Source organism: Rhipicephalus sanguineus, chromosome 1, assembly GCF_013339695.2.
Source record: "Rhipicephalus sanguineus isolate Rsan-2018 chromosome 1, BIME_Rsan_1.4, whole genome shotgun sequence".
Classification (NCBI taxonomy): domain Eukaryota; kingdom Metazoa; phylum Arthropoda; class Arachnida; order Ixodida; family Ixodidae; genus Rhipicephalus; species Rhipicephalus sanguineus.
The window spans coordinates 251,822,489-251,838,808 of NC_051176.1; the positions used below are offsets into that span (position 1 = coordinate 251,822,489).

At 44.4% G+C, this 16,320-nt stretch overlaps 1 protein-coding gene across 1 annotated transcript in view; it reads right to left on the reverse strand.

Moving 5' to 3' along the window:
- Positions 1-4,480: 4,480 nt before the first annotated feature.
- LOC119377771 (uncharacterized) overlaps positions 4,481-16,320 on the reverse strand; it is a 31,236-nt gene continuing 19,396 nt past the window's right edge. Inside the window, exon 5 of the mRNA XM_037647100.2 lies at positions 4,481-9,641. Within this exon, the coding sequence (XP_037503028.1) occupies positions 9,429-9,641 (213 nt within the window). The 3' untranslated portion in view covers positions 4,481-9,428. The remainder of the gene's footprint in view (positions 9,642-16,320) is intronic.

The window sequence follows — 16,320 nt, forward strand, 5'->3', positions numbered from 1 at the left end:
CATACGACACCACGCACGAAGCAGGGCATGCGCACTCACGCCGACAGTTTCTAAAATGGGGAGTTTGCTGATGAACGCCTAAGATGACGGAAATCTATGGATTTTAAGGAAATAGAACAATTCCAGGACTTTCAAGGGCCTTGAAAATGTACTTTTCAATTTCGAAGTTTTCCAAGAACCTGTACACGCCCTGGTATCCACAATGCTTTTGTCCTATTCGTGCGGACTTTTCTTTCATGACCACGGACATGTGGCATTCAAGAAAATGAGGAAGGGTTTTATGAATGGACCTATTTTTCACTCCCAATCAAAGCTTACTACATAATTGTGAAGCACACCTCAAATGTTCTCATATCCATACCTGCCCACGCCGAAATTCGTAAAGCGGGGACGAGGGAGGGCGTGCAAAAAAATAAAACTGGTGTACGTTTTTACTCATTTCTCAGGGCTGCAGCAACGTCATACACAGCTCTGGATGATCGCAAGTTTTTAGACGTCAGCTATCATACTAGTAGTCGCAATTATACGCCACGCGCATGCGTGTGTAAATGAGGAATGAAATGAGCTGCGTCCTGCGAGAGCCAATACCCCTTCCTAATCTTCCAATCTTAGTACACTTTTCCGCACGACACCGGTGTGTTGTGACGAAAGTGACTTAGCAGGCGTTCCACACGCATAGAGCAAGGCCAGAAAAATTTTAGAGTGTCCTGTGCTTTTTCTTTCCTTTCGATGCGGGGTTACGGCTGTTTTTAGGGATTTTTACGGTCATTCTTCTACAATCGAGAGGACTGCTCAAAATCGGAGTCTTCCGGGCAGATAGGAGTTGGCAGGCATGCATAACTGAAAACTATTGCTGCACCTAAGTGGCATGACATTGAGGTAGAGCTAAAAAAAAAAGGGGGGGGGGGGCAGCACAACCAATGGTAACGGCAGCCACAGATGTTTAGCATTAGACACAGTGCCCACAAAATGCCACTTACTGCAGACGCTTTCAGTTCTGTGCCAGGTACTCAATTTGAATGAGGCAAAATAGATTTATTGCTTTCAATATACAAAGGTTTGAACAGCAGCACAAAAATAGAGAAAGTACACAGAGCATGACATAAAATGCAGGAAAAATCACTGGTGACAATACATATGACAATATTAAGTAAAGAAGTCCATGTTAAAAAAATAGACACGAGTTTGAACTTGATTTTGTTCCTGTTGCAGAAAAAGGAGGAAGACAAAAGAGGCTGCTAGGTCTGCTAAAAGGCTCCTACCATGGTGGTGCTTCCATATACAAAATTCATGATGATGACATTACAGTACAGCGAGGTGCCTAAATGACTTCTGTCAATATGACATCGAGGTCACCAGTACACTTCTGTTAATTCGACTCCTGCTAATTTGATTTTTGAATATTTTTATCGCGACTGAAGGGCCCTGCCAGCACCCATACATTTCAGTTCTCAACATTCCAAATGATCTCGCACATCACAGGACAGACTCGCAAAATGGTTAGTTTGGCAATGATTGCCATCATATCTGCAATTACTGAGCATTCATTTGATAAATACAGGTCCTGAAACATGCTAGTGACAGTTCAGATGACGACATATTTTGTTTTTCATTACAATTAAGTGGCGTAAGAGTGATGATAGACATTTAGGAAAATAATGCTTCATTCTATAACGATTAAGGACACTGGTCTTTACCTTTTTTTTTTTTGCGGTAAGAATCCAACATATGAAATGTTTTTCGTGCTGGATATCTGCATTTAATTTCCACGTTGTTTAGTTGTGCCAATGTAATTTTTACATTAATTTTGCACTTTGGACCAGTAGAATCCAGTTAAGTGTTCAATTTGAACATGTTTACAATTCAGTCAAATACTGCAAAATTAATGAGCAGTATGTTTGCTTGTTTCTCTTCTGTGTCTTGCATATTAATCTGAGCTGCTGGATGATTCCACCAATTTTGTCAGTCCCTTCAGGGTCAAATTAACGGAGTCAAATGTAACACAATGCGAGAGAAAACACGCTACATACAAGCAAAATCCATTGAAAAGTGTGTGTGTTTATATATGTATATATAATATATATATGTATATAAACACACACACACACACAGCAGATAGCAAGATGCCAACTCTATGTCTCATGTGGCAACCTTCATTCCAGCTTACATTAGCACTTGGTGACAGCTACGCCTTTGAGCTCCTCAGTACTATTTACCAATGTTTGCTCTTTTACATATCCTCACCTCTAAGTGTGCTAGGTGAGCATCTACACACGTACCAGTTACTGAATTATTGCCAGATGGGCAATAAGAGAACTGGCAAGGCATCATAACCAATGTACTGCTGTCTACAGATTTAACAAGCAGAAACACGTGTGCAAGTACCCAAGATATTGTGGCGTGCATTCTCAGTTCATGAATGTCATGTGCAATTACACTTTCTAAGAAACAAATGCTGCTCTGCACATCTGAAACCATTGCATTGTGCTGTAGGTAACACTATCTCCCGCAGTGTTTCTGTGGCTACAATGTCGTACTGCTGGGCACAGTGTACTGAGTGCTACTGAGTACTGAGTGCTATATCAACCGCAGATGGTCAAAATTATTCCCAAGCACCCACCCCCCCTTCAGTGTCTCCGATAGCCCGCAAGTATTGCTGGAATGTTAAACACCACAATTCGATTAGCGTTTAGTAGTTCATGTTGCCAGGCATTGGTTGCAGCAACTGTTGTTTCTCAGCAGTGTTTTCATGCAGAAATTTAGCAGCCTCAACGAGATTATGCAGCTGACTGTAATCAATGCTGTAAAAGCTTCTTCACTGTCAAAAACCTTGTGTTGCAACAACGTGCTTCAGCTACTTGGAATATCTAAAACCTGGTCTAATGGATCATGCCAGTTGAAGAGGTCGGTCTATGTCACTGTCAGTGCTCCATAAAACTTTTTGCACAGGCCCTTTCATTCATTTGCATCCAATGAGAGTGATGTTCAAATTATTTCTATTAAACTTAAATATAAAATAAATAAGCTGCTCAGCATGCAATGGTGCTTTTTGGGCCTACTGAACACTCGTAAGGTAACTCTCTCCTGCCCATAGGGAAAAGGGTGCCTTCAGGTAGGCTTCAAAAATATACTTCAACCAGCACACAAATCGTTTTAATCTATGCAGACCATCTTTGATATGTGCAATTGAACACAAACTTTCACAGTGAGCTCGTTGTATATTCATGCCATCAGAAAACAGTATTTTTTTAAAAAATGGTGCTAAACTGCCCCAAGTCAAGCTTTTATACATGATGAATACTTCTCGCAACACTTTTAACAATTCTTTTCTAAGAGAATATCATGGAAGCACTGCAGTTAAACGTGTAGCAAGAATTCAACAAGCTGTTACTGTACAAGCATTAGTCAAAAGAAAATGGTGACAGGACAAGCCCCACCCCATGAAATCACACAGGTGTCGACCGCTATTCAAATGGGTGACTTATTCAGTTACATGCATAACAAGCACAATTAGACATTAGCAGTAGCGTTGGAATGCTAATGCTACCCTAATACCCCTGTCACACGGGCACCCGTGAACTCCGTTTAACTCCCTCGTCTTTTCCTCGAGGGAGGTGGGGTTCATGTCATACGGTCACCATTTCGCTGAGGAAGTTAAATGGAGCTTTTGGTGGAGGGAGTTCGGTAAGGACCATTTCGGCTCGATGGAGTACTCTCGTTCCCAGCCAGCTACTGCTACGCTGAAAACCACACTAGCAAAATCGTCCTAATGAGCTCAATTATAATTTTAAAAACTATGCTCTTTTTTGCGTAGTATTTCAAGCCCCGTAGTATAAGTTTTAGTTGTATTTTTTCGGACATCAGCGCTTGTATACTCTCCACACCAACGCCTCGCCAAGCCGCCGCCGCCGCTGTGAAGCGTCGCGCGATATTTGTTTCTGCACGTGTGAGGCGCACGCACAAGCACTGTGACAGCAATGGTGATTCCGAGCACTTCATCAACACAGAAAAACACGTTTTTGTTGCTTTAAAGGCGACTGCACAGGCAACAAATTGGACGTTTCGAAGAGCGCAGCAGCGCTGTTTCTGCCCCATGCGGCAACCGTCGAAAGCTTACACCGAGCCGTGTAGCACGGCCACAACTCCATTCTCATAATGCTCCATCAGGTAGTTAAATGTCGAACGGAGTGAAATGGAGTTCGGTGGTGGCCGTCTGACAGAGGTATAAAACACCTTATCACTTCTGGATCCTAACACACTTAAAGGGGCCCTGTTACGTTTTTTTTCAACTGGCTTTTGTGGCACAGGAGAGTGTATAGTATTCAATATTGAGATGAACGCAATAAGAGTAGAGAGAGAAAACATTCCCTTTTGAATTTCATTCTACCAGAGACGTCACTTGTTGCTTCCAATCACCCCAAGCCTATTACAGAAATTTCTTTCACTCTCCCTTTTCCCTTCCCCAAGACACTGTGCGGTGGCCCCAGATGGGCTGCAGAAATAAGTGCCTCTTCCTCCCCTGCAATCGCCATATATAGATATATACCGAAAGCCTCGTCTCATGGTGGCCTTTGCAAACTGTTGCACAGTGCACCTAGTGTTGTGTTGCCATTGTTTTCAAAATATGATATTTAAGAACAGAAATCTGTTTGTAATTGGTAAAGCATAAAAAAGTATTATTTTTTACCATGTAATAGTGTGGCCTAGCTAAGAGCTCGAATGTTCAGTGTGACTTAGTGTGGCAAGCCAATCAGAAGGCACAGCCTCTGGCGTCAATGTCACACGACCAGACATCACTTCTGGGGCCGAAAATCACTGTTGAGTGTCTCTGCCATCAAGGCAGAAGCCAGTTTTTCCGTTCAAATAAAATTATACTTTGTTTTCAGCGTTTTTACTTGTGTCACAATATAGCTTAATCACTGTTCCGGGCCCTTTTAAGGAACTGAACAATGAAATTATAAAAAGGGAGTGAGCAAGGCTGAGCATAACAGTAGTGCATAAAGTTATTTCACCTTAGAGTATTTGCAGATTATACAACGGTCTGGAGGAAGAAAGTCAATCACGTTTATCATAGACATTTCCTAGTGAAGCCATGACAAAATGTGTAGATGGCGAGATTGTTGGGTCTCATGGATGCTTCTTTTGTCAGTTTCAGTGACAGTCTACCAATGTGAAATATTTGTTTGGGCAGCCCTCAATGTGAGCCCTTTTACTAAAATTCCGGTGCCCATCTACATAAGAATAGGGATAAGCTTTGGTTCTTCAAGTGCATCAGCAGTTCATCATCACTAAGGAAAATCAAAACTGCATTATGTACACGTACAGACAACACTAACAGGCCAAAAACTCAAATGGCAAAATAAGGTCGCCATAACTCTGAAGCAGAGGTTCGAAGTAACAACAAAATCATGCAAAATAAAAAAAAAAACAAGCATGGCCTGTTATATAACAGATTATGTACAGATGAGCCTCACTAATACGTTCCCACTATATGACAAAAAAAAAGAACAAATACAGCAAGAATTCTTTTTTTATGAGCTCGTGTGTTTCTGGATAGCACAATCTTTTGGCACAAATGTTGAGTACGTTGCCAAACTGCGGATGTATGACACATTTGCTGGATCCCCATACGAATAAAACTGTTCACAGTTTCAGTTGAAAGGCAAAATACTGATAGCGATATCAATGCATTAGAGAACTACACGACGAAAGGTTCAAAATTTTTTCAGTTGTATACACTGCAGCAAAATCAGCTTAACAAAAAGATAAACATGCACGGCATCATGTGAGCACAGGCAAACATGAACAGATCTTACTTGACTATGAACACTTGCTGTCACAATGCTGGCGTGATAGAACAGCACAGGCGAAGGTCAGCAAATGATTTGCAGCGATTTGCATGTAGCAGTCCAATACTTTGCTATCTCTATCAATGGATCACTTTTTGGATGAAACTCCAGTATTTTTACACACCAACTGCAGATTGTACATTTTCGTATATAGTATGTTTTATCTAATGCTTCCTTTTCTCAAGAAGCATAAATGAGGCTCTAGTGCATTTAAACCGAACAGCCAAAAATGTAAAATAATTGTTCGATTGCTTAACGTTGTTACACTGCAAGTACACAGGAACAAGGTAATAGGTGTATAAGTTTTGTGCACATGCTTATATGAATGTAGGACATACAACACAATTACTAATGGCAAAAGCCTTGTCACTTGGTCCACTAAACGGCTTACTGAAATCCCCTATTGCTCTGTCATGGTCTGGAAACACGAAAGCTATGAGGTGAAGAGATATTTAGCGCAAAGTAACACGAGTACGAGAAGGGAGGACACAACACATGCGTGTCCTCCTTTCTCGTCCTCGAGTTACTTTGCGCTAAATATCGCTTGATGTCTTACAAACAAGGCCGAATTTCTCTTGTGCAGCTATGAGGTGATAGTAATAACAATGGCCCTACATTCATGGGTATATGCAAGTAAAACAAGAAAAAACAAAGGATCCCAGAGAAACAATTAAAAATTTGGGAATAATTAAGTAGCCCAAATTGCTTCTTAAAGGTAAACAGAAGTAAACAGGTAAACATAAGTAAAAAGGAGTAAAAACAACAGTAAATAAATTTATGAGGAACAGGGTTACCCACTCATGGGGAAACACTTTATACTAATATCTCATGCCAGTTTAACCTTGGCAAGAAATTATTAAAACATAACCACGTGAGAGTGCCTTATGGGACACTTGACTCACACAAGAAAATGTTGAAGTTTCTCAAATAATAATAGTATGTTCTCCCAATAGTGAATCACCCTGTAAATTAACAAAAATGTGTGCCATCATCATCATCACAATGTAGTGGCATAGCCTCTTACCCCTAAAAAGGCTTGCGCGAACGTTCGAGCTCTTTGAATATTTGAATTAATATTACAGTATTCGAATACACTTCCAGCCTGAATTTAAAATCGCCAAAAGTTCAAAGTATTCAAAACGAAATAAATACACGCTATTTTCAGTGTAACCAGCCTGAAAAGGTGCTTTTCCGGTGACCAGTGAGAACTGTGATGTGAAACCACCTTTTCAGGTGGAAACAATGTGGCGCAGCTGACATACACACTCCTCCTTGAAGAGTGTGCACTTTACCTGTGCCTCAATGAAGTATAGTTCAAATTTTTATACAGGCTATGTATGGTAAATTATAAAACACAACATATTTTACTATGTATAATTTGCACACACCTCTCGTGAAAGTAACAGCACACAGTTTTTCAAACACTGTGCCAACCTCGAATCTTCTGACATATCCGTGCACGACATCGTTAAAAACTACAGCCATGAGGAAAACGCTATACAGCCCTAAACCATAACTTTGGTGGTAAACACGCAGTGAAGCGGCATTAAGTTAGGTTTGACAGGCCTAATGGATAGGTGCAGCAATAGATGGCAGATTGCTGAGGGATGTGTGCTGCTTATAGATAATTGGGACCGAGATCACGCAAGCAGGACTGCAAAGGTGGTGAGCAGGCCTACCAGCTTTGTCTGTGCACTTACAGGGCAGAATGGGTTTAATAAAGTGTGACAGTTTGAGACTGTTGTCGTGTAATGTTTTCATGAATTAGCACAACTACAAAAGAAGCAAAGGAATGAAGAGGATAACAGAAATGAGAAACAGTGGTGGATGAATAGGTTTTGCTGCAGTGTAGACTGAAAGCACAGCCCAACACAGCATAAACCACTTGCACTCAAGGTTTCATTTTACACCATTGTGACGACACACTACATGCCAACAATGAATTTGAAGCATATATTATACTTAACCCCAAAAGTAACAAAGAGCCTGAAATAAATTTCATGAGCTGCTGTAGTTGTAAGAAATGATGAACTTCCCTTTTTACACATCAATATCTAAATAACAGAGCTTTGAAAATAAACAAAGTCCAGAGATGAGCCTGTTTTCTTTTTGGCGATAGCCAATTTTCTTTTTCAGATTGGACAAAACCTGGCACTTGTGTCACAATTTCATGCAAACCCTACTCCGATTCAAATTGGTTTTGGAATTATTCGACACTAATTACTACACACTTTGAAACAAAAGTTACGTTCACGCAAGCCTAGAACACTTGCAAGCCATGATTAGATCATGTCAAAAAAGATGGGGTGTGATATTGCAATGAATTCAGGAAGAATGTATGGCAAGCTTGGTGCTATACCAGATGTTTCAAGAAATGTGTTCAAAAGCCCTAAAAAAAAGGAAAATGCGATATTTGCTCGTTGCCTTAATTACTTGTTCTGTGGCGGCACACATCTTAAGACAGCTAGAGACATTAATTAGAGAAATAAAATAAATAACTTTTTAATTAGTGGAGACAGGTGGTTGAATGAAATGGGAGAACAGAAGTCCTTACTGCGGAGAGCCCATCACCACTGAGACTCCCAAAATGTGACTGCTGGTAATTCTTGTAGAGTAATGAAATTCGACCAAATTCACCGGCGATACCGAAGCACCGAAGAGCGCAAATTCCATACCGTAGCAAATGCACAGAATGACGGCACTGTTTTTGACAACGATTGCAGTGGTATAAGTTCTGCATTCGTAAACATATGTGAGCTACATGTGCTTGCATTGCAAGAGCAGCTTGCAGACCCACCAAGCGAAGTAGATTAACGGTTGATATAATGATGCTTGCACATTTTAGACGTCTCGGAAGAGTATGAAAGGTGCACTTTTTGGCATTAAGTTTTCTCTGGTGAAATTGATCAGATTTTATCATTCTGCAAAAATTATCAGCGGGAGCTTTTCGGAACTCTTATAGCGGCAATTGGCCTTTTGCAGGAAGGACTTCCAATTGTCTCATTTCACCCCAGCACCTGTTTCATCTAATTAAGAATTTAATTAACATAGTTTATATAATTACTGCGCTAATTAATATTAATTTCTAGGCTTTTACATGACATTACCACGATATGATTACGAGACATGCCAGAGTGAAAGGCTCTGGAAATTTTGACTGCCTAAGGTTCTTTAACGTACACCTCCTAAACCTAAATCGAAGTACCGGGATTGAACCAGGGACTTTCGGGTTGGCCACTGGGCACCATAATTCCTGTACCACAGCGGCGGCTCTCTTAGGTCATCTTAAGGTTAACGTGTCTGCTGCCACACAAAAAGTAATGCCGAAGATGGCGAGCAAATATCACAGTTCCCCCGTTTTGAGAATTATCGGACACATTTCCTTAGACAACCTGTATTGTAGCTATGCCTTTTGCTAGATTCTGTGCTAGTCTTGCCAGCTGATCCTGCTAATAACTTAGGCAGACCGTTGCTATGCACACTGATGAGGTGCAAAAGGCAACTAGCATCCCAAAAGGCATCGCTATAAAATAGAGACGCGCATAAAGCAACCGTGAGTGCTGCTTTTTTTTTTTTTTTTTACAGTGAGCCCTTGGGGATATCCTCACTAAGTGTCCACACTTCCCAGACGCTCCTCTTCAAGGCAGACACATCACCTCCATTATAGCATAAGGAAAGAATGATGGAAAGCACGAGAAGGCCAGAAAGGGTGGCCACACACCACCATATAGGATGATGCCTTGCGAGTTCGCGTTGAGTCACTTGTTCAGCTTTGGTTTTTTTCTTGCTACCCTGCAAAGCACATCAAAAACAGAAATAGTGTTACTTTTATGCTCCTTGCAAGGCTAATAATGGCAATGAAATTTTTGCTACACCATGAGATGCTTTTGCGATTTTATTAAAAGGACCCCAAGACAGTATTGATGATTTTGTACAAACACATTGAGCTGGTAAAGCGAGTCCTAAGGATCATTTGCAACCGATTTATGCTCTCTGCGTCAAGTGTGTAATTTATTACAAGACTTTTGACCATGCGAGTTGCTACAGATCACAGTGGCGCAGTCAAACGGGCTTTCAACTTCCTGCTTCTATTCTACGTAGCATAGCTCCATCATATGCAGCACCAGCGACCGATCTGATTTAACATGGCCAGTCTACGTCACTGAACCTCCGGTGGACAACGAGCGTTGTCTGCCTGTGTTGCAACGTGCTTCGTGTTGACACGAACTGCACGACAGTGTTTATCTTGAGGTTTCATTTTTAAGACACCATGAATTGCCCTAGCTGTGTTGTGTGCTACAAATCTATCGATTGGTGACTTGTAAAGCTGCAACATCATGTAAGGCAACTGGTGAGCGGAGTTGCTTCAGCTCATCGGTGCAATGAGCGTCGGGCCCCCACTCTATCCGATCAATGCCAGGAGCCATGCATCTGCGGCTACAACTTTACCCCTGAAGACACAACCACACAACCCGAGTTTACGCTTACCGGTGATGGTTCTCAAATACTTTTTGCTCTTCCACGTATTTACTGATGTCTGCATATTGCTGGTGTACAGGAGAATAAAATGGGAATGGCTTAGTATCGTGACACCTGGCGGAACAGATCTCAACCGCTCCGTGATCCGTTATGTCTCCGCTGCCCAACGGTGCACTGCCGGATGCCACGGATTACGGATGCCACAGAGAGGGTAGTGCAGCTCAACCAGTTAAGTGCGCTGCTCTTGCCAGCGATGTCTGCGTGTTTGACGAGTTAAGGAGGAAAGGCTGTGCTGAGAAGGAGGGTAACATACAATTGCTTGCAGTGGCCTTGATGCAAGGTGCGTCCCTTAACTTATAATGCAAATGATGTGATGATGCTGTAGCCTAAACACTGACAAGCAATGACCACCCGCTTAAACACTGACAAAATGTCAAAAAGCCATTTCAGGGTCCCTTTAAGCTATATGGGCGAAAGAAAAGTCCACGTGACCTACCACTTCTGTTAGACCGCATAAAGAGGTGAAGATTACTTGCATGCGAAGCACAGTGTATGTTGTGAACGGCGTGCATGTTTTTCCATTTTGTTGATGGCAACAGAGCCATTCACCAGTTTTTAAAGGGGTCATGAACCACTTTTCCAAGTAATGATCTAATGGCCTCAGTATCAGAGTGTACTGCCTCCTGAATTGATTGCCGCAAAAATTTCTCGAATCCGTCAAGAATCAGCGGAGTTACGGGGGTTTGGCGCACGCTCCCAGCGCTTTCTCTCTTTTCTCGTGCCGACGAGCGCACTGGAAGCTAGACAGGGAGGGATGGCATGGGGGAAAGAAGTTACGCCAGCGCGCGTCATGAAACGCGATCGCTCTCCCGCTGTGATTCGCTTGCGCGAGTGCGGCTACCGTGTACTGAGGAGTGCGGCGCCGGCAAGTGGCGGCACCCCGCGGCAAGAAGCGCATCTGATCCGAACGCCGCTCTCGATTTACGTCGGCTATCGGCCAATAAGCATGCTATGTCTCTTGCGACGTACAGCGGACAGACGCCCCGCCCACCGACGAGAGTGAGAACCGGCCTCTGTTTGAAAAGAGGGTGCCTGGGGAAACGGCAACTTCGCGCTCCGCTTGTGGCCATTACGCGGCGCGCACGACTGTAATATTTGGCAGAGCAGTTCATAGCCGTGTCAGCTTTCCGCAGGATGTGTTTTTTCAATCAGCCCAAGGGGTGCTTCATGACCCCTTTAAAGGGACACTAAAGGCAAATATTAAGTCGACGATGATTGTTGAAATAGCGTTATAGAAACCTCGTAGTACTTGTTTCGTGCCAAGAAAATGCTTACTTTGAAAGAAAATTACGTTTTAGTGGTCCTCACGGTGTTAGCGCACTTCAAGTCACCCGCCTGAACGGACCTTCTGACGTAGCAGTGGCCGTGCCCAACGTTGCCCGCCTTTACTGCCCGGCCGCCGAAGCTCCATTTTCTTGCGCAACAGCGGCCATCAACCTTGCCAAGACGCAGGCATGGGCCGCTCCTAAACTGTATAGTTCACTGTAACGGAGCTTGGCTTGGCCAGCAGCAGCAGCAGCAGTAGAGTATCGACAGTGCGAAAACAGCAAGAGCCAAGCACACACAGCAGTACGCGATACCGAAACTACCACTGAGACGCGCAGCTCGGCGAAAACGGAACATTTGAACCACTCGCGCCGTTCCCCATGGTAGCGCCAAGAAGTTCTTTTTTTTCATGAATCAAACAGAAACGAACAAGCAGCATTTTATTACGTCTTGTGATGCACGGAAGGTTCTTTCTTTACTGCAACAAGTTTGATTAGTAGTGGTTAACTGTACTTAGGACTCCGACGTCATCAGGATCATTTCCAAAATGTCCCACTCGCGGCGCACATCGTGTCCTAAGTTTATCTTAATTTCTCGATTACTAGAGCACTGCTGTTGATACTATTGACGTTTTAGATGTTCTCACACATTGACCTTTCACTCTGACATAAATTGTTATTTGCCTTTAGTGTCCCTTCAACAATGGTACTTGGGAAAAAGGGGGGTCCTAACTGCAAAAAGGGGAGTGTGGCGCAGACATGGGAGTTGACAAAAAAGGGCAGTCGAGTCAAGACAAGACGATGGCCTCTCTGACGAATTTGTTCCAATGAATTCGCCATCTTGACTCTGTGCATTGTGTGACATCAAGGTAACTCCTGGCACCTCATCGAGTGGTCAGCAACCCGACAGAATGACCGGGAGGTACCCCCTTATCAACGATAATTCCGAGGTGGGACTTAGGCCAAACCTCCTGCAGCACCAGACGGACCCAAGCTCAACAAGGCGTGTTCATCTCGTGTTCAGCAGTCATTCGTTACTTGTGCGCATATGTCGGCAAAAAATGTCGAGCTCACTCAGACTCACTCATGAAATATTTTTTGCCCTTAGAGCTCGCTCGGACTCAGGAAAATTTTCCTCAACCGGACTCACTCGGACTCGAACTGACTAAAATTTTTCACAGCTGGACTCACTCGGACTCAAACTCACAAAAATATTACTCACTCGGACTCACTCAAACTCAGACTCACGGCTCTATCTGAGTCTGAGTGAATCGACTCATGAGTTTGTTAGCGCATAATAAGCTTTTTTCAACCATAGCGTCAACGCCAATATCTCGCATAAATGGTGCTCTGCTTAGTGCCTTTCGATCTCCTACCTTCAAATATGAGTTATCAGTGGTTGCAATCCAGTAAGGACATCTTTATTGAAAAGAGATGAGTCACCACACAAGATATTTTGATCAAGAACTACCTGTGAAAGAGTTTGCGGAGGCAGGGGTGTCACCTGCCCCTGCCCCCCCCCCCCCCGTACAAGCCCTATCTGACGTCAGGTGCCGACATTCACCACTATGTTATGTTGTCCCCGGCGTGGATACAGGTGAACGCCCAGAGGAGTTGAAGTGTCTAACTTGTGTGCCGCACCAAGTGGCTAGTGCACATTACATGGGTAAGGTTATACATGTCTCGTCACTCAGAGGGGTCCTCCAACTCTCCTTGAGCGCATTATTTACTATGGCTACTTACTGCAGTGCATACCTGTCAACCTCACAGCATTAAAATTCGGGAGACCGCAGCGGAGGGGGGGGGGGGTCTTTTTGCGTAGCGGAAATTACCGAGACTGGAGACTGACATCAGAAAGGAATAAGGATGTTTGTTTTGAGCTGCTTGAACCAAACTTCTTTACTTGTGAAGGCACCAAGGCAGTTCACAGGCGCACGTGGTACAGAATCCGTACTTGACACCTTTCCGCGAAGTCACAAAGCACGGAAATCCAGCTGTGTATGAGTCCAGAAACACTTGCAAGTATTTGATTTTGACGCCGTCATCGACCTTCTAACTGAACTCTGGAAACACGCAACCCCCACGGCAGACGGCGTAGCGTACAAAATGCGGGGGCCAAGATGGAGACGCAAAAGTTCTGGCTAGGCTTAACGGAAACTGTTGCCGCAAATGAGCTAAACCGTGGCCGGAGCGGCAAGATTGCGACACGCGGCGACGCGGTGCTGTTTCTCCCGAGCACGCCGATATCGCGGTCTGCCGGCCACCCCTCCTTTGGAAAATGAAATGTGCTCGACAGTCTCGTTATCGGAGCGGTCGTGCAGCGCCGCGGCTCTGGCCGCCGTGCACTTTTGGCAATATTTTTCCGTTGAGACTGTACCTGCGGTTCCTTTTCCCCTCCTTTCGGTACGGTGGCGAGCACTTCCCACGGCCAGTCGGCCAGCCTTTGCCCAGATGCGCAGTGCCTAGAATGTACTCAGCGGTACTTTACGATATGGTTACAATGAAATAGAAGTGTGGTGGCGAGTGCTCTTCCGCAGCACCGCCACAGCAGGAAAGGCTGACGTACGCGCATGATTTAAAAAAGAGAGAGAGAGAAAAAAACGCCTCTGCTGTGGTGGCCACTTTTCGGGAGATTCGAGATGACATTCGTACAATCTGGAGATTAGGTCCAAATTCGGGAGTATCCCGGACAATTCGGGAGAGTTGGCAGGTCCCTACCACGCCACGCCATCTTCCAACGAAGAAATGGCATGGATCCCGCCTTAGCTGAGCTGGATCAACACTTGGCATCGTTGCAAAAAGAAGTCCGTCGTCTGACGCAGCATTGTGCCGTACTGTGCCAATGCAGCACCCAGTCAAACACACGTTTATGAGCAGGAGTCTTCCATGTTACCAGTCACAGCCTATGCCTGTCTCCCCTAGTGCCTTGTCTGCAATGGAGTTGCTGCAGTTTGTAGCCAAACAACTACAAAACATATTGGCGGTGCTAGCAGCTAATCTTCTGAAATGACTTCCCATGTGATCAACCAGTCTCTCCTGGCGCTCTACAGTGAAACTGTCGCGGTTTGAAAACAAAGGTTGGTGAGCTTCACCAGCGCATTCACATGAACAAACTGTCCGTGTGGGCGTTGCTTCTACAGGAGACCAACTCACTGCCACGTCTCTACGGTTTTAACCCATACACTAACCCCTATATTGCAGGCCAGCGCTGCGGCGCTCCCGACTGCACCCCTGGAAAAGTGTCTGTGTATGTCACTAACATATTTCCACAGTCAGCCATCCCGCTGACCCAATGGTGCAATCAGTGGCAGGAAGCGGCTGCTGTGTTGGTTCAAACTCCATTGCACTGACGTGATTCTGGTATCCTGCTATGTACAACCATACAGTGGACAGAACTCGCACATTAACCTCAAATGGCTGCGACATATGCATCATGCGTACTCTGGTCGACCAATATTAGTGGCTGGGGACTTTTATGTGCCAAATATGGCCTGGGGTTACAACACTAAGAGCCAAAAGGGTCAAATGGTGATGTAAACATTGAAGGACACACAGTTCGAACTGCTGAATTGGCCGAACACATCAACTCGGCGCCGCGATCATGTGGGTGTTCCTGCTTACTGTACCGATCTCACTTGGTGTCTTGGCCATGCATCGCTCAGTTGGAAACAAGAACCACATTAATGAGGCAGTGACAGTTATCCCATACACTTAAGATTGCACACGAATAGACAACAATGTTTGCGGCGTAAGGGCCATGTCACGAATTGGGATCTATTCCGGTGTAAGCTAAATGAGTGGATATCAGCAACTACGGTGTTGGCCTGTGTAGATCCATTAAACGTCATTCGAACTATAATTTCCAAAGCTACCGTGAGTTCTTGGGCCGATGAGTGCTGCCCCACACCTTATCTACAACTGCTACGCTTGTGGGCAGAGTGCCGTTGTACAGAGAAAGCTTTCTTGCTCCCCAGATTCTTTTGGGAATCGGTACAACCTCAACCAAGTGACTGCAGTGGCTCATAGGCATGAGAAGCGTCTTTCTAGAAGCAACTGGATGCAATGGTGTGCGTCGCTTGGCCCTTCTTCTACAACCTATTCGATTTGGCGTACCTTTCGGGTGACGGAGCGAGATGCACGAGTAACCAAATCAGTATCCAGTGTGTGCTTGGTGCCTGGGAAAAATCCTGTCCTATTTGCACCAGAGGTTGCATGATTCTTACATCCAAACTTCGACAATGAGCCCACCACTTTCCCACGCCCATTCTTTATTCTGAATCAGGCAGGAGCAGTCCGAAGCAATGAAGATCTGGAAGGTATGGAGCCATTGTTCACTATGGCCGAACTGTCGGCAGTGTTTGACAAGGCTAAACCTCGGACAGCTCCAGGCGTTGATGGGATACGATATGAAGTCTACAAAAATATGAAAGGACCAGCACTTATGGGGCTTCTGGATGCTATTAATGTTGTCTGAATATCGGGAGAAGTCCCAGCGTCATGGAAACATGTGGTTGTTGTAGCCATCCCAAAACAAGGCAAACCACCTGGCATTTTCGGGAACCTGCAACCAATCGCGCTTATTATAACATTATGTAAACTCCTGGAGCAAACGGTGGCGATGCGCCTTACGTGTTGGCTAGAACATCTGAGATGGTATCACCCACTAA